We start from the raw sequence: 25742 nt of genomic DNA, 5'->3' as shown, positions 1-25742 counted from the left end.
GTTTTATTTTTTCATAAAATAAAAAGGATATACACTGAGGGGGATTAACAACAGATTACATTGCAGAAGAATGTTCAGTGAATGTGAAGACACATTTTAGTACTACTAAAAAATAATCACAGAAGGAAAAGTTTGAGAAGATTGAATGGAAGACCAGGGAGCTGTGGGAAACTTTAAATTGTGAAACTGAAGCCCCAGAGGAAAAGGTGAAAGTAAAGAAAAAGATAACCAGGAAAACAATGACCCAAACAGGCTCAAATTTGATACCTTAAACTCATGGGACCCAGAAGTGTAATGAACCTTGAGGCATTAGAAATATGGGGGCCTAGTGTTACACCAAAGCTCATTGTAATCAAATCGGTTAAAACTAGTGATAAGGTAGAAAACCATCTAAAAACCCACAGTTTGTATGGAGGGTCAAAGATAAGAATCACCAAGATTTGTTTCAGAAACAATAAGGATTGACACCTTGGAGTCTAAAATACTAGTCAAGTAACTAAACCTGCCCAAACACTGAGTCAGACAAACAGAAATCATACTTTGTCGGTGTCACTCCCGGCCGGCAGGAAGGACACACAACAAAGTCTGGCAGTGGACAACCTTTTCTTTTATTTTCCTTCTCCGTACAGCCTGCCCGGGAATCCTCCCGGCCGAAGCCTCTGTTGGTCCGCTCCCCGCGGCTCCTTGCATGCTTCTCCCTACAGTCTGTCCCGAAGCCTCTACCGGTCCGCTCTCCGCGGCTCCTTGCGTGCTTCTTCTGCTTCTTTTGCTTCTTCTTCTTTTTCTTGGCGGGAGAGGCACTCACTTTTATAGGGTTCAGTTGTTGCTAGGCAGACTATCTTACAGGGCGGGTTGTGAAGCAGGAGATCTTACAGGGCGGGTTGTTTACCAAGCAGGAAGCAGGAGATCTTACAGGGCGGGTTGTTTACCAAGCAGGAAGCAGGAGATCTTACAGGGCGGGTTGTTTACCAAGCAGGAAGCAGGAGATAAGCGCCATCTTAGCACACTCGATGGGAGGGGTAATCTAGCTCAGGCTTTGCTCTTTCCTACAGGCCTCACGTCCGCCAAGTAAGGCGACCGGGCTCGGCCGCGGCTCCCAACAATACTTCTCAGTTTAGAATGATCACCCTGCAAAAATGTCTTTGAAAATGAAGGTGAAATAAAAAGTTTCAGGAATAACAAGTCAAAAACCTTTCTTCATCTGAAAGCAGGTTAAAGGAAGCGACAGCCCAGGGAAACATGGGTCTACACAGAGCAGTCCAAAGCATCAGAAATGCAAGGCATCAGGTAGTGTCTCCAAGTTGTAAATCATTTTAGAAGGTTATTGGAAGCAGAGGCAGTAATAATTATTATGGAACTTTCAGCAAATTGGAAGAATATATGATAATAACACCACAGGAGACCAGGACAGAAAAAAATGGAAGCACACTGCCATGAGTTTATTATACTGGGTAGGAAACGGTGAAGCTCTCCTGTTTTCTTTTCTTCTTTTCCTTTTTCCTCTTCTCTTTGCTTCTTTCTCTTCCCTGTTCTCCTCTGTTCCTGTCTCCCACCCTCTTTTCTTTTCTCTCTTTCCTTCCTTTCTTCTTTGCTTGCTTCCTTTCTGCTTCCTTCCTGCTTTTTTGAAGGGATCTCTTGCCCAGGCTGGCCTCTGACTCCCTGTTATAAGTAATACTCCTGCCTCAACCCCCAGAGTTGCTGGGATTACAGATGTACATCACCATACTAGGCTTGATAAATCTTTGTCAAGGGTAGAATACAATAAGTTGAGGATAAGTAGTACAACACTAAAGTAATGAGTAAAAGAATAAAAAGAAAGAGAAAAGTCAGCATCTCCTGAGAATCAGCCATGCTGGGTCTTGGAGGCCCAACCAAGAAATCAACTAGTCAGGCTGTCTGGTAAGCCCTGCAAGCTGCGTGCATTCCAGGGAGAGAAAAGATAGCACCTTCTGTGAACCTACTGGCACATGGGCTGAGACTCAAACACCATCTATTACCCTCCCCCTCCTCAGCAACTGGATGATTTCGAGGACAGACTAAATTGATAGCAACTAAAGTACATAAAGCAACTAAATGCTTGTATAGTTTGGTTGATTTTGCAGGCCTGGGGCCAGTGGTCTGAGCATCTCTTGGGAGGATGACAGTATGCAATACAGCAAATACAAGGGATTTCCTTCTGTCTTGTCTTTTAAGTCCAATATTGTTTTCACTGTTTTGCTTTGTTTGGATTAATTGTTTTGCTTTATTCAATGCTCTGTTTTGATTGGTTTTATAGTGTTTTGTTTTTGGTTTGATTTTGCTATACCTGATGGAATGGACAACTATTGTGAAGATAAGATACACTATGGTAGTTATTATTGTTTTCTCGGTATCCTGCTTTGAAGTTCTGTACCAATTTTGCTGCATTGTTCTGATTGACTTTGTTCTGTCCTGTTTTGTTGGATCTTATTATCTTTAAAATAAAAAAAATTTAAAAGAAGGGAAATCAAATAATTTTAATTAATAAATCAGCAAATGAAATGAAACAGAATCGTAAGTCCTTTTTCATAAAATAAGACAAAGAAAGAGAAAGAGAAAGAAAAAGAAAAAGCCAGATGGGACAAATAGAACACAGGAACAAGATAGTAGATTTAACCTCAACCAAACTAATTATGACATCAAGTGGTAGAAATGTCTCAGATGAAACACAAACTGAATTGGAGAAAAAAAGAACATCAAGTCAAGAAACCTAGGGGGCACACGAAATTACAAAGACATTAAAAACAAAAAGAAAGGAAAAGACCATGATATCCCCAGGGAAAAGAAGGCAGGAAGGACTACATTCATGTGCAACAATGTCATTTTGGGCAAAGACAGCCTGGAAGAGATAGTCATATCCAAGCCAAGAAGGGTCAGCTCATGAGGAGACAGAGCAACCTAAATGTTTGCAACTGAACAGCTGAGCCTCAGAAGATGCAAAGCAACAGATACCTGATAGGCCTGAAGAAGAACAAGGAAATCCACAGCAACAGATGGCATATTCTGCTTTTTCTCTCTTACACTTGATGGAAGCAGACAGGAGGTGGAGGACTGAAGATGTGGACGACACTCAAAACCACTGCGCCAGACTCCAGCCGTCACCTTTGCTGCCTTGGGGAGGAGGGAAGTTGAGGAACCAGAGCAGTTGAGGGAACTGTTCATTGGTGGTCTGAGTTTTTACAGTTTTAGAGAACATTTTGAAAAATGGGGCACACTCACAGATTGCATGATAATGAGAGATCCCCAAACAAAATGCTCCAGGGGCTTCAGTTTTGTGACTTACACTTGTGTTAAAGAGGTATTGACAGCAATGTGTATTCGATCACACAGAGTTAATAGGTTGTAGTGGAACCAAAGGGAGCTGTTTCTGTAGAGTAAAGCGTGGTGCCCATCTAACAGTGAAGAAAATTTTTGTTGGTGGTATTAAAGAAGTTGCTGAAGAATATAATTTGAGAGACTATTTGAAAAGGATTAAAGATTGAAACCACAGAAGTTATGGAAGACAGGCCGAATGGGAAAAAGAGAGAGTTTGCTTTTGTAACTTTTGATGATCATAATACAGTTGATAAAATTTTTGTTCAGAAATACCACACTATAGTATTTTAATGGGCATAATTACAAAGTGAAAAAGGCCCTTTCTAAATAAGAGATGCAGTCTGCTGGATTAAAAAGAGGTCATGGAGATGGGTCTGGCAAGTTTATGGGTTATAGAGGAAATTTTGGAAATGGTGGAGGGAATTTTGGCCATGCTAGAAACTTGATGGAAGAGGAGGGTATGGTGGTGAGGCAGGTGGCTGCAGAGGTAGTTAGGGAGGAGGTGATGGTGGATAATAATGGATTTGGAGGTGATAGTGGTGGTGGACCTGGTTACAGTAGTAGAGGAGGGTATGGTGGTGGTAGACTAACATAGGAAAATCAAGGTGGTGTTAGAGGAGGATACGACGGTTACAATGAAGGAGGAAATTTTAGTGGTGGTAACTGTGGTGGTGTTGGGAACTGTAAGGATTTTGGGAATTATAGTGGACAATAGCAATCAAATATCAGATCCATGAAGGGTAACAATTTTGGTGGAAGAAGCTCTGGCAGGCCCCATGGTGATGATTATGGAGCTGGTGCATTAGAGGAACTCTAAAAGTCTGGCACAGAAGGAGCGAGGATCCATAGTTAGAAACTACATCTTAAACAGGAAACCTTTCTGGTTCAGAGCTGTCATAGCCACAGTTTGCAAAAAGTGCAGCTCTTGATTCATGCAATGTAGTGTCAATTAGATGTACCTTCCTGAAGTTTTTCCTCCATTGTGGCTTTGGCTTTTTCTTTCTTTTTATTACATCAGGTATGTTGCCCTGCAAATTGTGGTATAGTACCAGGAATAAAAATTAAGGAATTTTTAACTTAAAACAAATGAACAAACAAAACAAACAAACAAAAACAACACTGTGCCTAGTTTACTTCTAGAACAGTCCACCCACAGAAGGGGAGTATACCTTTATTTATCAAGCGTGTTCACCAGAGTAATCTCTATCCTGAGTATGAAACAAAGATCAAAGTCATACAGACTACAAAGATCAAAGTCATACAGACTACTTTTGTTGACCATAATGGAATTAACTGAGAACTTAATAACACAAAAGTATCTGTGAGATCCCTACATATTAAGAAACTGGGTGATATTCCATTGTATAAAAATATCACATTTTTTTCATCCATGCTATGGATGGGCATTTGGGTTGTTTTCAGGATTTAGCTATTAAAAATTGTGCTGCTATAAACATGGGTGCACATATATTGCTGAGACATGTCCTTTTCAATTTTTTTCTGGCAATATACCCAGGAGAAGAATAGCTGGATTGAATGGAACTTTCAATCCTAGTTTTTTGAGGAATTTTCATACTGATTTCCACAGTGGCTGTGTCAGTCTATAACTAGTGACTTCTTACTGTTTTTTTAAAAAAAATTCTACTTTTTTCTGTTTTGCTTTTTTCTCTAATTAGAAAAATTAATTAAAAAATAAATAAAAATAAACTGGGTGACCATGTATTTCTGAATAACTGATGGGTCAAAGGAGGTATTGTGAGGAGAGAATGTGGTACTTCCTTCCTGACATATAGGCCGTGTCATTTCTAAAAAGTAGAAACCCACGAGGAAAGTACCTGGAAACTTAACTTAGAAAACAGAGCTTAACTATCAGGCAACCTAACTTTGTTCCCTTCTGTCCAATCACCCTTACCCATATGTCCTAATCCCAGATCCTCATGTATATAATCCCAAACACCCTGGGCTGAAGACTGACTACTGAACTCATGACCCAGGTGTGTACCACTGTTGGAGGCGATGAACTTCCACTTTAAATTTTCTCTTGACTGATTATCTTTTTGATTTCACCATAGGTCTTCTTTAACCTAACAGATATTTAATAAGGAATGAGAAAATATTTCCAACTACATGAAAATGAATGCATGGCTCACATGGGATGCAGTTGCAGAATTAGAGGAAGATTTCACATAGTTACTGCAGTAGAGAAGAAGAAAGTTCCTTAGATGAAAAAGGACCCAAATTTCCACCTTCAGAACCTGAACACAGAACAAGTAAAACCCAGAGTAAGCAAAATAAAGGGAGTAATAAAAATAAGAGAAAAATCAAAATAAAAAAAGCCAAACACTAAGGAGGCACCATCAGCCTCAAAGCTGGTTCTTCAGGATTGTCCAGGAGGAGACACCATGGCAGCTCATCCAGGTCTGCATGTCCATGAGAGGACCAGAAGGAGGACAAGCCAGCTCCAGCTGTTCCTGGTAGCTGCCCCTGCATCCTTGGCAGGAAGGAGGCCCATGCTGGGTGCCAGGAAAACACAGTGGTCAGACTCCTTCCTGTTGGTGGCCAGCCTGACAGGGCTGTGAAGACTACAGATGTTTTTGGCAAGCTAATGGTAAGTCTGGCCTCCCTTCTCAGAAGATGCCGTAGGCCCCTTTTACAAAATTCCCCTGAAAATCTGCTCTGTGGAAATCATACTTGACTACTTCTAGCAATTCTACTAAAGTAGAGAGAAAATCGCCTGAGTCTTAAGGAGCCTACTCACAGCCCAGCACCTCACCCCTGAATTCTGGGGGCCACCTTTCCATACCACCTCCCCTTCACCACTCACTAGGCAGTCTTGGCCTTGGGTGGGGCAGTGGGAGCCCATCTGTCAGGAATGCCAGTGACCAGATTTGGGGTGTGGCTCCTGCTGGCCAAGGCTCTGTCCACATTCACAGGACACCCATCATTATAGACCCACTGGGAGCTGAGATTAGAGAAGGGTCCTAGGTAGGGCTCAAGTCAGGTTGGCTATACCCAAAGGACTGCCAGTGAGCCACACTGAAAACTGGGGTTAGACCCTGGGAATGACAGGTTGGAAGATGGAGTCCAGGTGGGAGCTGCTTCACCCTTGGGTTTGCATTAAAATCTGGCAAGGTCACACAAGGAACCTGGGCCTCTGGAACATGGATGCTGCCACCCACCAGAATGGGCCCCATCCATGTTGCCTGGGCATTTCTCATGCTGGTTACCACCCTTCAAAGTGCCCCAGACATCCCCTCCCCTCCGCCAGATGGTGCTCTCTCCCTTCTTTGGTGCTTGGTGGCCATGCTTTGTTGGTCACTTCCTCATGGCCACAAAGACTGGGATGGTGTATGGCCCTCTGCTCAGCCAGATCCTTTACCAAGTGGTTTTCTCAAAGGCCTCTTATCCTAAAGGAGCAGGCAGAAGTGGGCAGGAGGCACCTCTCTCGGGGAAGGTACCTTTGAGAGACCACAGAGCCACTGTGGGGATGACTATGCTGTGGCAGAGGGCTGTGGGGAAGTGCTTTCAGCGATGGCAATATGCATATGGTACTAACTACACTACATGGATACCAAGCACACAGGTGGAAAACTGTGGCCCCAGGAGGTGGAACACCTGGCTCAAGGTCACTTGATTAGGACCAGGAGTGAACAGCAGGAGAATTGGAGGTGGAGCCTGCTCTTGGAGAAGGGGCCAACATGGCAGACGTAGTGGGGCCAACCCCTTGGAACCTGGGAGTTTCAGGCTATCCCAGGGCTTCAGGGAAGGCAGTGGATTGGGGGTAGTCAACAGCCAGGGCCTAGAGTCACATTCGGCTTTTCATTGGCTACCCCTCCGAGTCCTCCACAGAGCTGCAAGGAGGGTGAAGATACTCCTTTCAGGGCACAGGACCCCACTAGGCCCTCCATCAGCTGCCCCACCACTGTGTTGGGTCAGGGCTGACCACAGCAGTGTAGCCAAGCCAGGTTTGCCAGGGTGTGAGCCTGCTATTGGTCAGAACCTTGCAATGACCCCATGCATCTTTGGAGGGTCATTGCCATTGGAGTGTGGGGCCAGCCTACTTCTCAGGAATAGGAGGGGGAAGGCTGCCTGCTTGGACATCTGCTGGGTACTTTCTCTCTTATCTGCCTCATAGCCTCATACTTGAAAAACTGTTTAAACCCAGGCAGGAACTCAGTCAGGATGCCCAAAATCCAAGCAATGAGCAGGAATTCAGACACTGGCTGGAGGCCCAGCTTCTTTCAACCCCAGTGCCATTCTTAGGCCCTTCCCTGCCCCTGAGCCTTCTGGCTAGCCCTTATGCCAAGCCATGCCCGCCTAGCTCTTTTTGCAAGCTCTGGCTCCTGTTATCTCTGTGTCTCTGCAGCTGTGGTCAGTGGCTCTTTTCAAAGAGCTTTTTCTTGTCTGTCTGGGCAAGGGTCTGATGTGGATGGGTTCTGGCCGAGGGATTGATGATGATTGTGCTTTCCAGGATGAGGTCAGCCATGGCAGGGGCACTTGCCTTGGGCCAGGGCTGTGCAGAGAGTGCCTGCATGACTCCAAGGCTGTGGGCTATCTAGAACTTCTTGGACCTACATTTCTTGGCTTGGGTCTTATGTGCTGTGTGGGCTAGGCCCATGCTTCCTGCTCCAGCTCTGCTTAGACTACCCCAGGAGTATCCCATACCTCTGGGGCTTCAGGTGGTACTGACAAGGTCCTGCCACCTAAGGGTATGGGATGAGGGAGGGGATTTCTCTCTGTCAGGGTAGAGATGCTGCATCCTATCAATATAGGGCTGCCCCATCAAGACTGACAAGTGTGAGAAATGGGTCACCTGCCCCAATTCCTGTTTTCCACAACCACACTGGTTAGAAATCATTTATTTATATGGAGAGGTTTGAGTAGAAAAATAAGTAACATAGAAAATTTGGAAGGGGAACCTGTCCTTTGCCTTCCATGCTGCCTGGCTGGCCTCCCAGGGGGACTCCCAGATGTACCCCCAACACAGTGTCTGTGATTCTGTAATTGTCCTGCATTCACCAGGACTGGGCCCCCGCCTGCAAGGAGTCCCTGGCCTTGGGAGTTTGGCACCCATGTGTAGCCAGAGAGGGGGCTGTAGTAACTCCAGAAATGAAAGAGGAAGAGGTTAGAGACTAGGGGCCAGGAGAAGGGCGAGGAGCCCTAACGCCAGCACCAGGCCTAAGGTGGTGCTACTCGGCAGGGCTCTGCCAGGTGCAGCACTGAACAGCTTCTCATTGCACAGGTCCTCCGTGCAGCAGTAGGTGGACTCCATACCACTGCTGACCTGGCCCTGCTGGCTGTTGGCAGACATGCATGAATTCTCACAGCTCTTCACCATCAGGTTTCCTGCCAGAGATTCCACTGTACATGGGAATGGGGAGTGGGAGTGGTGTCAGTCCTAGTCCTCCATGCATTCCAGCTTGCACCCATGCAGCCCCAGTCCTACTCCCACTGGCCCCTCTGAGGTCACGATTTCCATTATGATGAGACCATTACAGGGATCACACCTACCCATTTGCCCAGGGATGGTCCTCCCAGGCCCCGGGCCTTCCAGGCTACCACTCACCTGAAATCACAGTCTTGCAGTAGCGGGAGCTGCTAGGGCAGTTCTGGGGATTCTTGCAGTTGCCAGTGTCTCTGCACACATGACAGCGGAGTGTGTAGGCTGGTGGTGGTGGGACAGGGATGTCAGCCAGGCCTGCCTCCTCTGCCCAAGGGACCACCCAATGCAGAGCCTCTGTAGCCATTGTGCAGGCAGTCCCCACTTGGTCCCCAGACCACACAGGGACCATTTTCCACATGCAGCTCAAGAAAGATGTGCTCGGTACCTTGAGCCTCTGGAGGAGGCAGGGCTGGGGGGGCGTGGGGGGGGGCGTGGGTGGAGTTCAGTGGAGACCTTTCTTCTAGGGCCTCAGAGAGCCCTGGCTTTATGCTAAAAACAGTTGTGAGAGGAGGTTACTGTTCCCACCAACCACACTCACGACTCCCTGGGAAAGCCTCTAGGAGTTCTCAGGGAGGGAAAGGGCCCAGAGAGGGGCTAGCTGCAGGCACTGGATGACCCTGGGGATGCGTGTAAGGCCAAGTCCCAGATGTACCCCCAACACAGTGTCTGTGATTCTATAATTGATTCTTAGCTTCTCTGATTCTGAAATTTTTTAAATCCGTGATTGGCAGAGACACAAATATAGGTTCATTTTGTTTTAAAAAACCTCGAAAGTCAAGCATTTCACATATCAGGAGTCTCTGAGCTTGAATTCCCGGCTTCTAGCATTTGGTGATCATCTTTCAGGTGCAGAGGCCAAAAACTGCCCACCCTTCCAGGCCCCCAGGCCCAGTGTCTTACCTGGGCTCAGGGCCACAGTCAGGGCAATAAGGAGCAGCAGGACTGTCTTCATCCTCAGTGTCACTGGGGAGCAGTGGGGGCTCCTCCTCTCCACAGGTCTTATAGCTGGGATGGGCTCAAATGGGTAAGGCTGGAAGCCATCTAGCCAATGACTAAACAGGGCCTGTCTCACTTTGTCTTGCACACACCCACCAGCCCAGCTCATTGTGGCTCTCTCCAGTTCTAGGGACCACGGCTCCTAGTCACATCTTTTCTCTGTTGTTTTAGGTCTCCATCAGTTCTCTTGCTGTCTGTCTGTGTCTGTCTTGTGCCTTTGTTCTGTGTTTCCCTCCCTTGTGTAGTTCCCTTCAGTTTCAGCCTATACTGGGTGCTTTAGGGTGCCCCTGGTAAGGAAGGCAGGAACAGGAAGCACTGGTTCTGCCTTTCTAGGCTCTGATCTCCTGGGGGCTGGACTTGCCTAGTGGAGCCGGGATCAAGGAACCCTTTAGGTGGCTACAGATGAGAAGAGGCAGGGGCAGGGTAGTAGAAACCAGAGTTCATGTCAGGTGGAGGACAGGTGAGGATGCAACCCCAAGGTGGTGGGGCACTGTCCATGGCTGGGGCTGATGGGTGAGGGGCAGGGCTGTAGAGGTGAAGACTGGCTCATTTGTCAGGGAGGCAGAAGCACTTCCCATCATCTCATCTTTCCCCCAGGCCTCCTCCCGCCCTTGAGGCCCCAGAACCCCTTCCCTTGGAGGGGAGGAGTCCCTCTCCAGTGCTCTCAGGCCTGCCTTTCCCCAGAAGCACCTTAGTCATTCTATTTCATAAGGTCCCTTTATCTCTGTTGTGGTCCCCCCAAAGCTGAGGGATCTTCAGAGCTAGGCCCCAATACCCAAGGTCCTGGGGCAAATGACGGTCTGATTTCTGTGGGGGAGCAGAGTCCCCTCTTCATTCCCTTTGCACTCATAGGAGGTGCTCATTTCCCTCATGACTTAGGTCTCTAAGTACCTGCCTAGCTGAGATAGGAGATAGGGTACAGCAAAGCTGGCAGTGAGGCCAGGCAGTTATAAGACCCCAGAGTGCTGCCAAGTAATTCCCAAGGCCCCATATTGTAAAACTTTTTGTGTGTTCCCATGAGATGTAGGCTGCATATGAGAATACAGATGTCATGGGGAGCTCACCATTGTGACTCCTTATGGTAGCCCGCCCTGTGTCTTCCAGACCAGGATGTACTTTCATTTTTTTGCTTTTTACCTTTTTTGTTCAGCCCAAGTTCACTGCAGAGCCAGCTACTCCTTTACCCCTCCACCTCTCATTTTTCAAATAAACTTTTGGCACTGTTTTTGGCTTGTCTCATCTAATTCTTTGTTAAGACAAAAGGGCCTGGAATAAATTTAACTGGTTAACTATTTCTAAAGAAACTATCCTATAACATAATTAGAGCAGGGACGGCCCTCTATGCTGGTTCCATCTGCTCAGGTTGCATCAGGGGACATTGAAGAGCCTTGTTCTGCCCTGGCTCTTGCAGGCAAATTGGGGTTGGGCACAGAGTTCATGCCTTGGTCTGTTCCCTTCTCATTCACAAAGCAGCTGGTGGACATGAGCCCATGAGGGCAGATGGTCATGGCCTGCTGCAGGAAGGGTGGCCAGGCTGCAACTCTTAGAAACCCATGGGTTCTTGGGTGGGGTGGGGTCAGAACCATGGCAGGCCAGGTGGGATTAAGCTGTTGCTACAGTAGAGGTCAGAGTGCTGCCAGTTCTTCATGTGGCTCTCCGTGAAGCAGTTCCTGGACTTAGCAGCACCTACATAAAGGCTAAGGGGTCATTGGTGTTGGCCCAGGGATCTTGGAGGATGCAAGTGAAGGCCCAGGGGCAGTCTCTGTGTTCACAGTATGGAGAGATTCATGGGTGATTGGTGGTGGATGATTCAGAGGCCTTGGAAGGCCGAACTCAGGGTTTGATGACAGAGTGGTGACTCAACAGGGGATGTGCTGGAAAAACAAGTTTGCAATTCTTGCTGTGTGCAGTGAAGCTGGGGGCCCAGGACTGCTGGGCTTCTAGGAGTAGAGGGCTCAGCTTGAGCAGCTGGGCAGTGTCTCCCAGGAACTTAGGCCTAATGACAGTGATGTGTCCTGGAGGCTGGGATGGCAGGTGTCCCAGTTCTATTGTGAGGAGGGCCTAAAGCCCACTAGGGCTGCTGGGAGAATGTAAACTGCTGACCTAGCCATTGCCAGATAGACGATGGCACAGTTCCATAGGCAGTTTGCTATCAGGAGAAAGAGAGTGATTCTGGTGATGGCAGTTGAGAAGCTGGGCAGTCAAGGAAGATTTCCTGTGGGCAATGACCAGGCTGGGGCTTTGGAGTCAGTTCATGTAGAAAAGACTGAAGAGCCTTCATGGTCCTTTATCTCTACCTGTCTAGCACGCTTTGGCTGATGAGGAAATGTGGGTCCTAAAGGCCTAAACAGGTGCCAAGCCAACCTTGGAGAGGAGCTGAAGAGCCTGAGTAATCTAAGTCCTTTTTCTTCTGCCCACGGACCCTTCCTTCCCTATTTTCCATTGAGGAGCAGCATCTTTCAGAGCGTGGCTCTTCCAGACCCTTTCTTCTGGCCCAGGTCCTGGGTCTGACCTGCCTTGTGTCTTCAGGATACTAGCATCAGGGACAGTGGCCAAGAGTTGCACTGGGCAAGCAACTACTTTATTTTGCCCTTAGCTTTGTCCACTGTCTGAACCCACTGGCTAGCTTAGGAAGTTGAGGGATAGTCTGAATCTCTGTCTGGAGCAGAGATTTCCTGCTCATATCTTTCCCCCTGTTCCCCGCTTCTCTCCCATGTCATCTCCCTAGCTTGAGCTTTTGAAGAGCCAGAGAGGAAAGTACCTGGCTCGAGAAAGCCTGCTCCAGGTTTTCTGAAGGTACAGCCCTGGGCCTTGCCAGACCTGAAGGAGAAAGTAAAGGACAAACAATCAGACCCACTGAGCTGGAAGCTTTTTCAACCTCATGTGGCTGTGAAAATTTGTCCTGACCACACCCCAGGGGCCCAACTGCTTCTCTGTATCTCAAGGTACTTCATTCATTCACTCCACAACATTTTAGGATTTTCCATAAGCCAGCACTGTGGATATAACAAAGCAGGAGAGGAACGTGTCAGAGCCCAGTGCTCAGGGCCCCCATGTTGGCATTCAGCTAAGGATTCTTTGCAGTTCTAATGTCCCCAGATGAGAACAGTCAGTTGTTGATCCTTGCTTCTGCCAGGATCATCTGATGTTAGTTATGCTGGACACCACAGGTTGACTTTACTGGTCACTGTCCAATGCCAGCTTATGCTAGGGTAATAAACCGGTGAGACCTCTCCTAGACAGACACCCAAAAAGTGTCTGGAAAGTGCTGCTTATGTAACAACTTGCAAATATATTTTATTGAGGATGAGGGCTGAAACCAGGGAATCTTTTGGAAGATTTGCTGTGAATTTTGGGTGTGAAAACAAAGGGATCAGATCTGTGTCTTCCTGATCTTTGCTACTCCTGGGTACACCTCTGTTTTCAAAAATGCAATAGTATTGACTGAAGAGGGAAGAGTAGGAGAGGGGCCCCATACAACCTGGCTGCACTCATATTGGAGTGGAGAATGGCTGTCTGATAGCTAGGGAGGGCCCTGGAGCGAAATGTCCCAGTTCCCTAGGGTGGAAGGAGAAGCAAAGGGAGCAAGGGGGAAAGGCAGACAGCCTCCAGAAAAGTCATACTGCTTCATAGCCATCAAAGGCACAAATGAATCAGATAGATGCTTCTTTTCTACCTCACCCAAACCAGCCAAAGGGAGAGACAGACCTCTGGAATACTCTATGGGTACACTGCAAAGTGTGACAACAAGGCATAATTGGTGTCTCTAGGAGGACCCACCTCGATGGAGCCATCTCAGCTGAAGCTTAATGGTAGGTGACCAAATGATAGAGAAGGGAGGAGTATCAACCAGGGAATCAAGGCCTGCCTGTCAGGTCCTCTCATGCTGTCTCTCTTGAGTGTTCTGTGGGTCAACCAGGAGAGGGACATTTGCCACTGGCTGCTCTGTCTTTTTCAACTGCACAGCTGTACACAAAGGAAGGACCCCAGATAACACAGCCAGGACCTTGCTCATCCTCACCTAGCAAGTAGAGCTGTAGCTGGGTGTGACCTCTGGGCCTCAGGCTTTTCTTACATAATCCTCCCTTTTCGTGCAGGAGTCACCTATATACACAGAGCCACAGCCCTAGACATGGGTCTTGCTCATTGCTTCCCAGAGGCTAGAATGGCCCCATCCAAGTCTTGGGTCACCTGCTGGGATCCCAAATACACATTGTCTTGCTGGGCTAGGCAAGGGCCAAAGCTCAGGGCCAGCTGTCTCAGTCTATGTCAGTCCCTCATCCTTTATGGTCCTCTACAGTACGAAATTCTGTCAGGGTACAAATCCAAGGAACAGCTTTTAGACTGAGCAGAATCTGAAATGCTGTGCCCTGCTGCAGGGTGCAGCCTGCTCTTGGAAAGGGCTGGGCCCTAGATCTCTAATAGAGATAAACTAGTTCTCATGCCTGGCTGACGGGAACCATTGGCACCAGCACCCAGAGATCTGGGCAAGGGTTACCTACTGCCAAAGTCTGGATGATGAGGGAGAAGTTTTTAGTGTGGGACTGTGAAATGGGGGAGAGAGACTACTGGGTCATAGAATCATGGCAAAAACCACTGTTGGACCTCAGAGGTCCATATCTTCAGGCTCTTAGAAGTAAGGCTTGCTCAACATGGAGACTTATATTCATTCTTCTATTCAGTTATCCATTATCTATCCATTAATTATTTATCATTCATCTTCCCATCCATCTTTCCATCATCCATTCACTATCAGTATCTATGTAGTATGTAGTATCTACCCACCTCCCATTCACCTTTAACGTACATGTCATCCATCCATTTATCCTCCATCTGCCCACTCATCGTGCACTCATTCATTATCCATCTATGCATCCATGCTATCATTACCCATCAATCCATTCACCATCCACCCATAACATCTGTCTATCATCTATCCTTTACCCACTCATATATTAATCATCCATTCATTATCAATCTATCATCCACATTCTCATTTGTCTATACTCTATCCTGTATCCATCCATCCATTCATCCAGTTATTTATCATCCATCACTGAGACATCCATTTACACATATATCCACCTACTTGCCATCTATCCATCCGAGTATTTATGCATCTCCCTTCCATCCATTTGTCCATCCATCCACCTAATCACATACCCATCATACATCCATTATTCACCCATCCTTCATCCATACATGAATCTATTTATCTAACTATCCATTCACTTATGCGTTCATCCCATAAGCATGGTTTTAAGAGTGCCATGAAAATAACCCTGGATGACAGGAATGTGGATGTGAATAAAGCATGTTTCAGTGCTCTTAGAGCTCACATTTTTCAGGGCACTATCCACAAAAACAATGAAATACATTCTGCAATATTAAGTCTGTACAAGGCTGTAAAGATAGAGCAGGGCAGGGGGTGGAGTGTTAGATTGGGTTTCACAGGAAGAACATACATGTAAGAACCTGTTGACAGCCTAAGAGTTATGGATTAAATTCACACTGCTGTGCATGATGATATTTCCCTTAGTCATATGGAAAAAGTCCAAGATACTGATTACATCAAGTCCCCTCAAGATATCTGTTGCCCACTGGTCCCACCCTCAGAATGCTCTTCCTCTCTCATATCCTTGAGAGTTCCCATGCCACTCAGAAAGTTGGTACAGACCAGTTCCCTGGAGGAGCTCCAGAATGACTACTGATATGGAGACCTTCAGCATGTCCTGGGAAAGGACCACTTGGTGGTCTACAGTGGCTTTGAAACTCCAGGCCCCACCCTCAACTGGGTGTTACTACTGGTAGTCTCTGCCTTTGTGGACATATACAGCCACTAAAATACTGTCTGTCTGCTCTGCTCTCTCTTCCCCATCTGCTTTTCCATTAACAAATCTGCCCCTGGTCAGAGAAAGGCCTCTGCATGATTCTATAGGCTTCGACCGCTATGGGATTTCCAGCACCACCCTCCGGACAGGCTCTCTTTAAAGCATGATACAATAACAGCTTATCTGATAACCTGGGAGGTGGGAGGAGACTTTGGGAGGACATCATTGACTCCAGTCCTAAAGAGAGGAGTAAGCACTGGAGGATCACTGCCTGCCCTGTTGGCCTGTCTGCCATGGGCCCCAGAGAAGTTGAATTGTCCACATGGAGCATGGTGAGGCTGAGGGCCAAGTTCATTCCTCCAGTTTCAGACAGCTGTTGCATTTGATACTGGAGAAGCCTGCCTTGGCCTGGTGTCCAGTAGGGCCCTGAATTGCTCAGTTTAGGGCAGAGATGAGGGAAGAAGTGGGACCCAAGTGGGACCCTGTCAGGAAGCTCATTACTACAAGCCTGGGCATAAGGCATGGACAGTTATGGTGTCAGCATCTGGAGTTATATAAGAGGGGTATGGGCAGGTGCTAGGGGATAGAGACGCTAGTGCCCACACTATAGAAGTATCCCAGAAGAGCCCAGTTCTGAGGAGCCACTGGCAAAAAGGGCCCTGACAGAGCCCACCTTCATTTGGAACTGCCCACTGGTCCTTGCTATGAGCCTAACCACAAGGCTGGCCCTAGGGTTCTGGCTTTGTTGCGTTTTGAAACTTAGCCCAAGTGCCTTTGAGTTCTGGCTGCTTACTTTACCATCCAGCAATCCCTGAGGCACTCAGGAGTCACTGCTCTAATCTAATAATGCCCTAACCCATGTGTGTCCAGATCACTTCTAGCAAGCCTCAGGAGCAAGAATGTGTGTGTGTGTGTGTGTGTGTGTGTGTGTGTGTATGAGTGAGTGTGTGTAGCCTGTAACACCTCCATGGCAAATCTTCATCTGTAGCCCATCTAACCCCGTCTTCCACTGGCTTGGGCTGTGAGTGCTTTTCCTAGCCACATCAGCTCTGCCCTGTCCTGCTCTCCTTTTCTGGAGGAGAAGACTCATCCTACACTTGACTGATGGAATCTTTTCCTGCTGACTAAGCACTCTTGGAGTCAAACCCTGTCTCCTCATCTTGCCAGGGCTATAGCCTGGTTCAAGTATACCTTCCCCGTCACATGGCCATGCTCACTGCCCTGTCACTGGTAGCCACCTCCCTCCTCTCATGAGTGGCCATGGTCTCTCAGATTCAAAGTTATGGTCTCCTCAATTTCTGGAGATTTTTCCTCCTTTCAGGTCTTTGCCTGTTCCATGCTTGCTCTTGGAGAACTTGAATCTCAGCCAGACATTTCCCCAGGACTGTCCCTCCAGCCATTTGTGATGTGGACCTGCATGGATCTGCTGCTTTGTTTGCCCTGATCATCTCTCCTGCCACAATGGCAGGGAGTGTGCCTGGTGTCACTGTGGTAGTCAGGAGACCTGGTTTGTGAGGCTTAAAGGCTGCTGACTTCATGCCTGTAGGAAAATATGAGGAGTGCAGAGAGCTGTCTCCATATACTACTTTGCCAGTCTTCTCAAAGGTGCCCCAATGAAGTGCAGGGGTTTATGTTCCCTGAGGATGAGGTTGACCAAAGGCAAGAAAATTACCCCAGATTTCTCCAGCTGAGCAGATATGCAGCTTTACTCTTATCTCAGGAAAACCTGGTAGGAGGACTAGCTGATGGAACTACCAGGAAGGTAAAATCGTCCTCCACTTTCAGTAAGGATGTACATCCTGGCTCCAATGTCTGATACACCACTTCAAAGTGAGCTATCCCACCCCACAGTGGACAGCCAAAGGACAATTTAAAAGGCTTAGGTTCACAGGGACAGGGTCTGGTGGAGGTCCTTGGCAGGAGGCTTTGGTCAGCATATAGAGTCAATGGAAGGCCTTGGGATGCAGGTCTGTGATGGGTTGGGGGAAGAGGCCAGTGGATGGAATAAATGATTAGATAAATGGATGGATGGAATAAATAAGTGGGTGAGTGAGTAGAGAGATGAATGGGTGGATGGATGGATGAATAATAGATAGATGGATGAGTGGATGGGTAGATGGAAGATGAATGGACGAGTGGATGATAGATGGCAGATTGATAAGTGGATACATGATGGATATATGAGTGGGTGGGTAGTTGAGTGGATGGAGTGAGAACAGGGATAGCTATGAGAATACAAAGAGTTTGAGGAGTCCAGTGCCCCAAACTCCCAGGTACATCCTTTAGGCCAGGGCACAGAAGGCCAAGGGGGAAGACTGATACAGGACATGTGTGAGGTTTCTGCAGTGACAATGGAAATCAAAACTGAGGCAACAGCAGTAATTTATAGCCAAAAGCTTTAATTGAGAAAGAAGAGAAAGTGGGCAGAAACTTCACCTTGAAGAGCTTGAAGGGGCAACAGGAGAGCCCAGTTCTAAATGCAAAAGAAAATGAAAAAGCAGTTAGCTTTCAAACGCATTGCTGGGATGAGCTAGAGGATGGGAAAGACATGTCTTTCCCCTTAGTGGGTAACAGGTTATGAATTAAGATCTGACCACCCTTCTGTCTCTTTTGTCTGTTCTACTTCATTATGGCTATGTGCAAAGTATCTTGCCAAGCAAGGCTAGAGCAAGTAGGAAGCCCAGGTCTGAGCCTCTCAGTTTTTAGTCTGATAAATGAGGGTAGACATGCCAGGGCAGAGAGCGGAGTTCTGCTCATTCCAGGATGGTTAAGGGTCCCAAGAATGCAGCAAAAGGCTGACAATCTCTGGAAGGGGGGTGTCAGCAGGACACACCCTTCTTAGGAGTCCTTTGTTGGGAATTCTCTGAGACGGAGATTGCTACTCCTCTTAAGTAGGAGCCCCAGGGGCTTTTAACCCTTCATCTCTCCCTGAGTAGCCTTGGGAGAAGCAGAAAAGGGGAATTACAGTCAAAATTTGGACCCTCCTCTGGGCTGGTGGGGTCCAGCCTGTGAACAGACCCCTACTGAGAGGTATGAATGACTCACATCCTGGACTTCACCAGGCTACCTGGAGCAGTGCCCACAGCAGGCTGGCTGAGGAGCTGGCCCAGAGGGCTCCAAAACTGGATGTTAGGCCTGAAGCTGCACTGTTGCACCGGGTGTTCTGGCAGCACGAAATGGACAGGGCACGGCCATCTGAGGACACAGTGCTGTTGGGGCAGGTTGGAGCACAAGACTTCATGACCAGCATGCCTCCGGGGTTGGCTGCAGAGAAAGGACAGGTGTTATGAGCCATGGGTAATTTGGTTCCCACCACCCCTCTGGGCCCTCAGGGAGCCCCACAGTTGGGCATAGCCTGTTTTAGGGAGTCCTGAAACACTGGCTGTGAAAGCTTGATGAAACATTTTCCTGAGAGTGGCTGCAGGGTAACTGTGGGGTCCTGTCTTCCACTCTGAACAGGCTCTTTGGGAATGATATGATAGCTCCTTTTTCCCGCAGTGTCCAGGAGCTCACTTCTCTTCTCCTCTGAGGATAGACCTGGGTCCCCTCCCATCCATCTTTCCTCCTGTGCCTGAGAGGTCTTGATGGTGATGAGGGGTGCAGAGGACCACATAACCTTCATGGCTGCCTGCCTGTAGACTCTGACTCCCACAAGGAAAGTGGAGGTAGGCATTTCCAGGGGCCCTGGGAGCCAGAGAGGACAGTTGTGTTGTGAGGTCTTAGCAATGCCCCACACCCAAAAGGGAGACACTTCAGTGTACATGCGCATAGCAGGGACAAGGAGGCTGCTGGAATGACAGCAGCTGTTTTTTCTTAGCCTGCTCTGTTCAGCACATTCTGGGGCTCTGACCCTGTCTCTTGGGCTCTTGTTTGCACCTGGTCCAGGAAACACGGAATGGGGCAAATGCTTCTATCTTGGGAAGCCTGATTTCTCTTTGTTTCAGTTTCCCTGCCTAGAAATGCAGAAAACAGTGAAGGCACTTTCTGCTCTTGTTTGGGAGTTAAATGAGTAAGTTTCTGGGTTGCATTAAGAGCAGATGACACGTGGCATCTGTGGGGTATATGTTAGTCATTAGCAGAGCGTAGTTAGTAGCAGAACTGAGTAGAAGAGTGACATCTGAACAGCCCTTTCCCACTCTAGGCAAAGCAAAACTAAACCTGCACCTGGGTGCCACCAGAGCGCATTGGTTATGCCCTAGTCTCCAGGTGTGGTAGGGCAGGAATATCTGGGCAAGACCTTGCTGTGCTTGGTGGGAGAATCCTGGAGGTGGTAGAAGAGCATATGATGTTCCTTCTCAGCCCCCCTGAACTGTCAGGAGCATGGAGGGCATCTGGGCACTGGGCAGGAGCCATATGGAGTCTGGGCCATGCTACGTATTTGGGGGACCCCTGCAGGATGATGTCTCTGTAAAATGGGAATGGATGCCAGTCTGAACTTATGGGGCCTGATGAGAAACTGGGCCAAGGCCACACAGTGAGGCTGCCTGACCCTCTTATAACTGGGAGCAAGGCATCATCCTGATAGTTGCAGCAAGCTGCAAGAGGAAAGGACCCCTATCACCTCTCTAGAATCTGAGATTACATTGTTTGCCCTAGGTCCCACCAAGATGGGAATGGGCCTGCTCCTCCACCCCCCCCATCAGTTCCATTCCTAGGGATGAGCTGACTACTCAGTTTGTAGTCCCACCTGATCCTGTTGCATCTTCCTGGTCACCCTTCACCACTGTCCAGTCTTGTCTTCTGCAGTTGGGTCAGGTCTTGCCACATATAGGGTCCACTTTGCAGGGTACCTTATGCCCAGGGCTACTCAAGTGTTCAGCCGGGATGCCTGGTACTGTCACCATCTTGGCCTGATCTGTAAGCTCTGGGCCTGGCCCAGCCCTCTTTACTTAGGGAGAAACTAGACTGTAGAGGGAGTACAGGAGGCCAAGGAAGAAATGAGTTTGGTCTGGGGGAGTTCAGGGAGGGTGCTGGTCAGAGGGCTTTCTTATTGTCACTGGACCACTATGATACCATTAGGGCAGAGTTCTAAATTCAGGAAGAGGGCACTCAGGGGTAAAGGTTATGGCTGGCCGGTTGCTGCTGGTTAAGACAGGGCTCTGGGAGGATCCAGGCTCTAGCATTAGCTGGGGGCCAGCATCTCCCAGATCACAACATACATACAACTGCCAATCTTTCTCTAGTTGAAACTGTGAACTGGAGGGTAGTGGTGCCACTGGGGTTTATCCTAGAATGGGGTTAAGGCACTGTGGGCTTGTGGCTGTGTACAGAGGGGAGAAAGGGGATGAATTGGAGCTGGGAGCATCTCTGTGCAGGGCTAGTGGGCAGGACATTTGGGAGTGGCCCAGGTACTTACTCGCCCGTGTGATCACACAGTACATGTCCGTTGGGGCACACTCCACTAGAGACTCGCAGTTCTCATGGCCACAGCACACATGGCAATGCAGGGCCTGAGCTGAAGGAAAGTACAAGCTATCAGTCTGGGTTGGGGTTGGGGGCAAATATTCAGCCACCTGCCTAGTGGTCTGCTCAAGAGTACCCTCTCTGAGCCTCTTCCCTTCTCCAGGGGAGCTCAGAGGAGCAGAGGAACTAGGGACTTTGTGATAGTGATTGTGACATGTTCTCCCTTCTGTCCCTTCTGGCCAGGTGCCAGGCTATCTGATGGTTTATATTGTGGCAGACTACCCTCAGGCTAGGCTCACCATCCTTTGGCTTCCCTAGCACCTATGAGCTCATGCACACATCTCCCTCACTGCCCTGTAGCTGCTTCTGGAAAAGGAACTGGGAATCCTAGAAAAGGTGGTAGAACTGTGTCAGCTAAACCACTGAAAGACTGTATGGATGGATAGGTGAATGGAAGGATGGATAGATAGATGGATAGGTAGATGGATGAATAGGCAGGAGGATGGATGAATGGGTGAGTGGGTAGACAGATGAATGAATGGACAGATAAATAAATGGATGTATGAGTGGATGAATGGATAGGTAGATGATAGGATGAGTCCATGGGAAGAGAGATTCATGGATAGATGAGTGGATGGTGGGTGGATTGGTATGTATGTGTGGATGGATGGATAGATGAATTACTCTACTAGTTTGATGGAGAGGTGGATGGTAGAAGGCAGAAAGATAGAGCAGCAGGATTTAAGATTGACCTCAAAGGTGATGTAAGTTTTAATTCTGTTCTTTGTCTCCTCCTCCTCTGAGCTGAAGTGTCCCCATGTATGAGGTGTGAATAATAGTAACCTACTCTGTCTTCTCAGAAGATGAATTATGCAGTGCATAATGCATGTGGCTCCTGTCACCGTCTTCCTTAGAGGAAGAATTGAGACAATTCTGAGATGGTTGCCTGGAAGCCAGAGGCAGGAGGGTTGCCTGACTAGGTTAGGCTGGCTCTGAGCACTTTGAGCCTAGTAGGTTCTTATAGATGATATGCCAGAGGGAAATAATAGCCCAGACCTTGTATTCTATCCATGAGAGACATGCTGGCAACCTTCTTCCTCAATATGAATTCGGAAGTCAGAGCATGAGGCACCAGCCCATGCCATTCTGAAGATAGCTGATCCAAGGTGCTATGTGGTCAGCCCAAGTTTCCAACTACAGGGACCATAACAAGGCTGCCCTTGAGAGAACACAGGCTGTCTGGGCATGGCTGACCCATGAACAGTGAAGTTTATGTGAGGTGGCTGGAGTAGAGAGTACAATCTTACTCCATGGAGATAGCCAGTAAGGGTCAGCTTGTTTTTGATAGAGGATAGGGTGACCTTGGAAGTCTTCCTTGAGGGGATGGGGCAGATCTAGACCTGCCTAAGATTTCTATGGGGGAAGAGATGCAGTGTGAAGCACTGCAGAGAAAAAGTCAGCTTTTATGAGTTGCAAGCACTTAGAAGTGGAATTAGGCATGCTACTGGTCAGGAAGCCAAGCATTATGTCTTGGTATGGAGGCTGCTTCTAGACTTGGGATGTGTGTTCTTAAATAGTGTCCTATAGAAAGTCCTATAGGAGGTTACCTATAGGGAGTTTCCCATAGAGTATCCTGTGTGGGGTTTCCTGTCAGAGTGTGCTGTATGAATACTCTGTAGTGGTGTCCTGCAGGTGCATCCTGTGCAAGTATTCTAGGCAATGTGTACTTTCTCTGATCTTAGATGTTCATTGGTGCAAGGAGATGATCTCATTTTTTGAACATGGCTCTGTTGTGGCCCCAACCTCTAAAGCCCCGGACTTTAGAGCGTGAAATAGATTGTTAGTGACCTGAGGGCTGAAGATGGTCAGGCTCAGACTAGTGCGGTGCCCCTTTCTAATCTGAGAACCAAGCCATTGTTCTGGAATCCCAAGAAAAGAATCTCCTTGTTGAGGGTGATCCCTGGATATTTTTGATGCTCACCTACATTTAAGTTGTTAGTCTTGCTGAAGGGTCAGGGAGATGGTCCTAGCTTATTCAGCAAGGACTCACAAGACCAGTTTGCCTACTGGGGTCTCTCTGGTTTCCTGACTTGGTGATAGTAAGTATTCTTCAGCTGACACTAGTTACATCCTCAAGCAGAGGCCAGTCTCCATGAATGCTAAGTAATATAAGCATTTCATCGTCACCCTCCTATGAAAGCTGATCCCAGGGGGACCAAGGTGTTCCCCAAAATGTCCTTACTTTCTGACACAGCCTTCTCTCCTGAAGTTCTACCTAGACTCTAGGGCAGGTGAGACCAGAGTAGTGCCCCGGCCTGGGACCAACCCTCAGTACCTACCTTTTTGGCTTTCTGATAAGTAGTGCCCCTGGCCCAAACTTGACCACTTCCTGTTCTCTGCAGCCAGCCTAGACCCCTGCCTAATTCTGTTCCATCTGTCTCTGCTGCTGCCCACTGTGGGCCTCCTTCAAGCTAGAGTGCTTTCCAAAGTCCCCTCTCCCTCCCCCTTCTCTTCTTCCCATCCCACCTACCCCACGCTCAAGAGAAGCAGATGGGGCTAATTATCCTTGGATGATAATTATTCAACTTATAATCACAGGCTAGAGCATATCTCCTCCCAACTCTGGCCTCATTTCTGCCCCCAAACCAGGTCACTGGAATCAGTGCAGAGTGGGCTGGAAGGAGGGAGACCCACTTGTTCTGACTTGCATGGAACTTTTCATTTTAGCCCTGAGTCCTACACCCTGGGAATTTTTCATCCTGAGAAGAGGAGGCAGCTGGCCCCCTTAACTGAATCCCAGGTCTCAGCGGTTCCATGTCTTTGGCCTCTTGCCTGGAGTTTACTTCTACAGGAGTCCGAAAAATATCAGACATCTTGTCCAAAAGAAAAGGAACTTCAAGTCTAAGTAAGGCAAGGAGCCATATAAGAAGCCTCCTCATTCCCTACAGCCCCCATCCAAATGACAACAAACATTCCCTATAGCCTCCATCTAAAAGACACCAACTTCCCTTGGACCAAAGCAGACGTGCTAGTACCCAGGTCTGGGGAGGCCTGACTTCCCCACCCCCACATGGTGCCACAGTGATCTTACCCACAGCAGCACACACAGCAGCTTGAAGCAGCAGCACCAGAAGAGGCCTCATCTTCGACGTGCACTGGCAACTGGGGAACTGCCACAGCAGGGGCACCTTTATACAGCTACCAGGAAACTGGAGTCAGACTAGGTAATTTGACTTGAACACGAGCGTGGAATGGTAGGGCTGTGACTCATCCCCAGGGGCCTCAGGGCTCACAGGAGGTCTGTCCCTTGGTCCCTTGAGGGGCCTCTGTCTGTCCCTTGGTCCTGAGCCAGTGGCCTCCTTTCGTGCAGTTAACAAGAGGCCCTTAAGTGGGCTGGAGAGAAGGATGGCATCTTCCCTGCCCTACAGGTCAGAGGGAACCAGCCCTACTAGGGCTCTTCTGAGATGTACAGTCTGTCCCCTCTGCCTTCTCCCAGACAACCAGAGAGGCATCAAACTCATTTTAATGGGGGAAATGGAAGTGCTGTGGGCTGGAATCTGGTTTTGGATTAATGCTCCTTTGTCTTCAGCATCACAGTCACTTGGAGACCTGGTTAAACTTAAGATTCTGAATTGAAGGCCAGGCAGGGCAGAGACTCTGCATTCTTGGGAGTCCCTGGGGCTCACTCTGATGCTGGTCTAGAGCTCACAGAACCAGAACTCTGACAGAACCCTGGTGTATGCAGCAACTCTGTCCATGCTGGCCTAGAGGTAAGTTACAGGGAGCCAGCATGGAGACTGAAATGACCACGGTGCCCAAGGACACAGGAAATGATTTGTGCTTCCAATAATCTGTCAAGTCTTGCTGGGGTCTCAGAGGCTGAGAGGCAGAGGCTCATGCCTCCTGGTTTCTCCTCCCCCCTCTCCAATGGCTCCCCATCCCCAGGCCTCACTGATCTCCTTGGCCTCCCTCCCTCTTCTCTGGCCTCTCACTTCCCTCTGGAGGCTCCTCACTCAGCTTTTTGTGCAGGTGCTTCACATTTACCCCAGGACACTCGGGTTTCTTTAGAACTCTTGGCCCCCTGCCTGACCTGTGCCCAAGAGGTGCTTGAACCCCTTTGCAGATTCCCCTGGAAGAACCTAGGACGGAGTTGAGGCAGGGAATATAGGGTTAGTTCTGGGGCTGTAAGGGCTCTGAGGGGTTCATGTCTAAACTCACAGCAGGTGCTCCTAGGGAGTGGATAGTATACATGTCAGCAATATTTTATTTTTATTGTTTCTTAGATTCTTTTAGGACTCAACATGGTTGTGGACATATAGTGTGTGACCCCCTATTTGTGTCAGACTTCAGATGACAAGGAAGTCCTCAGGACCTCAACAGAGAATACTGTGAACAACTGCCAGGAACTGGGCTCTGGTCACTTCCCCAAGAATGGGACATCTGTGAGTTGATGGGTAGGGGCTGACTGGGCAACCTTAGATACTCTACTGTATGTGATCTGCTCATCTTGTTTATCTTCTCTGCCCACTTTGGTTGCTTCTGATTTTGGGGCCTTCTGGTGGTAGATGTGTCAAGTAGCCCAGTCAGTCCTTATCAGTTTTCCAGGAGCCCTGCTGCACACAGACTCTAGATTGCTTGGGACAGGACTGGACTTGGGACCTGGATGCCTTCCCAGATACCACCCTAGTCCAGGCCTGAGACTCTTTTGATCTAAGAGTGTGTGATGGTCAGGATGT

The 25742-nt window shown here is 48.2% G+C and overlaps 2 protein-coding genes across 4 annotated transcripts; both read right to left on the bottom strand.

The window, feature by feature from the left end:
• Window positions 1–8175: 8175 nt before the first annotated feature.
• Window positions 8176–9807, bottom strand: Ly6d (lymphocyte antigen 6 family member D). Its single transcript, XM_003473198.4, has 3 exons — window positions 9677–9807; window positions 8900–8998; window positions 8176–8694 (listed from the first exon to the last, which is right to left on the bottom strand). The coding sequence occupies exons 1-3, from the start codon at window positions 9726–9728 to the stop codon at window positions 8459–8461; spliced, it is 387 nt and encodes a 128-aa protein (XP_003473246.1). The 5' UTR covers window positions 9729–9807; the 3' UTR covers window positions 8176–8458.
• Window positions 9808–17982: 8175 nt separating this feature from the next.
• Window positions 17983–24261, bottom strand: LOC134471720 (secreted Ly-6/uPAR domain-containing protein 2-like). Of its 3 annotated transcripts, none has more exons than XM_063231359.1 (4): window positions 24098–24261; window positions 20960–21058; window positions 18649–18867; window positions 17983–18076 (listed from the first exon to the last, which is right to left on the bottom strand). In XM_063231359.1, the coding sequence occupies exons 1-3, from the start codon at window positions 24147–24149 to the stop codon at window positions 18659–18661; spliced, it is 360 nt and encodes a 119-aa protein (XP_063087429.1). In that variant the 5' UTR covers window positions 24150–24261; the 3' UTR covers window positions 17983–18076; window positions 18649–18658. The 3 variants fall into 3 exon arrangements, with proteins under 3 accessions (XP_063087429.1, XP_063087428.1, XP_063087431.1); XM_063231358.1 differs by having other exon boundaries at window positions 18671–18867; XM_063231361.1 differs by lacking the exon at window positions 20960–21058 and having other exon boundaries at window positions 18671–18867; window positions 24098–24253.
• Window positions 24262–25742: the final 1481 nt, after the last annotated feature.

This window comes from Cavia porcellus, unplaced genomic scaffold (assembly GCF_034190915.1).
Source record: "Cavia porcellus strain 051 isolate PalLab524CR breed Dunkin Hartley unplaced genomic scaffold, mCavPor4.1 scaffold_19, whole genome shotgun sequence".
Lineage (NCBI taxonomy): Eukaryota > Metazoa > Chordata > Mammalia > Rodentia > Caviidae > Cavia > Cavia porcellus.
Note: the sequence above shows the minus strand (reverse complement) of the source record. Positions and strands in the feature narration are given on the sequence as shown.

What these genes read in the sequence shown, in the direction of transcription:
- Ly6d (XM_003473198.4), bottom strand. Translation starts at nt 9,728, where the DNA reads ATGAAGACAGTCCTGCTGCTCCTTATTGCCCTGACTGTGGCCCTGAGC. An exon ending in GACTGTGGCCCTGAGCCCAG is followed by an intron (nt 8,999 to 9,676) that starts GTAAGACACTGG and finishes CACCACCACCAG; the next exon opens with CCTACACACTCCGCTGTCAT. An exon ending in CTGCAAGACTGTGATTTCAG is followed by an intron (nt 8,695 to 8,899) that starts GTGAGTGGTAGC and finishes TCCCATGTACAG; the next exon opens with TGGAATCTCTGGCAGGAAAC.
- LOC134471720 (XM_063231358.1), bottom strand. Translation starts at nt 24,149, where the DNA reads ATGAGGCCTCTTCTGGTGCTGCTGCTTCAAGCTGCTGTGTGTGCTGCT. An exon ending in TGCTGTGTGTGCTGCTGTGG is followed by an intron (nt 21,059 to 24,097) that starts GTAAGATCACTG and finishes ACTTTCCTTCAG; the next exon opens with CTCAGGCCCTGCATTGCCAT. An exon ending in TGCTGTGGGCACTGCTCCAG is followed by an intron (nt 18,077 to 18,670) that starts GTAGCCTGGTGA and finishes TTTTGCATTTAG; the next exon opens with AACTGGGCTCTCCTGTTGCC.